The sequence below is a fragment of the Priapulus caudatus genome, unplaced genomic scaffold, assembly GCF_000485595.1.
Source record: "Priapulus caudatus unplaced genomic scaffold, Priapulus_caudatus-5.0.1 Scaffold14243, whole genome shotgun sequence".
Classification (NCBI taxonomy): Eukaryota; Metazoa; Priapulida; class Priapulimorpha; order Priapulimorphida; family Priapulidae; genus Priapulus; species Priapulus caudatus.
Window position 1 is genome coordinate 1 of NW_014591304.1, and position 953 is coordinate 953.

The following is a 953-nucleotide window of genomic DNA, read 5'->3' on the forward strand; positions in this document are numbered from 1 at the left end:
CTCTCTCTCGCTCTCTCTCCGTTTCTCTCCGTCACCCCACCCCCCTCCTCTCTCTCTCACCTGAAGCTGGAACACGTACTCGCGACACCAGGCGCCGCTAGTGAACGTGTACGCTGTCTGCTGCGGACTGAGGTTACTCTCCACGACTCCATTGATGAACAGACGGTAGCTCGTGATGTGTGCCGACCCGTACACGCTCGGCTTCTCCCACTGTATAGCGATGTACTTGAAGTTGCACGCCCTGCAAGGTCACCCCATGGTCGTGAGGTCGTTGTCAGAGGGCGTATATGGAGCATATGAACGGCATTTACAGGAAGTTCGCGGCGATAATAGGTGAAAGAGAATAAAGAAACATTGAGACTTTGGTAGTAAATACATTCCGTGTATATATTTACCATCATTTTACTAGTCTATTGAAACGTTCAAAGTGCCTGCATGTGGTTACGTGCATAGCTGCTTATATTATAATTTTATCTCCACATGCCCCCCCCCCGCCGGGATGGGGGCGCGGGTGGCGCCCTCTGTCGTGACCTACCTGAGGCTCAGGATGGGCGTGTCCGGCGACGCCGACGTCTGCACGTTCAGCTGCCGTGATTGGCTGAGCACCTGGTCCTTGTGACTGATCAGCAGCAGCTTGATGTAGTAGGTGGCGCCAGCGTAGCAGTTCTCCATGAAGTAACTTGTCGCCGTGCTCGCAAGCTACTCGACCCGCGGGCTGTAGCATATTGCATAATTAATAATTGAATTAATAATAATTAATTAATAATTAATATAGCTTCTACGTTTTGCTTTGATATCTATTGCATTTTTATATTATTCTTTATTTATATGGCATTGAGATATACTTCTTTATCTTCATTTTATTTTTATCTTTATTTTTATTTTTTATTTTTCGATGTATATTATTTTGCGTAGTTTTTATGTGGTTAGGGACGTGTGTGTTTGGATGCTGC

At 46.4% G+C, this 953-nt stretch overlaps 1 protein-coding gene across 1 annotated transcript; it reads right to left on the reverse strand.

Moving 5' to 3' along the window:
* Positions 1-60: 60 nt before the first annotated feature.
* On the reverse strand, positions 61-712 carry LOC106820479 (the record flags this gene model as incomplete). Its single annotated transcript, XM_014824992.1, has 2 exons — positions 536-712; positions 61-241 (listed from the first exon to the last, which is right to left on the reverse strand). Coding segments are annotated over exons 1-2 (318 nt in total), but the record flags the coding sequence as incomplete, so codon positions are not given.
* Positions 713-953: the final 241 nt, after the last annotated feature.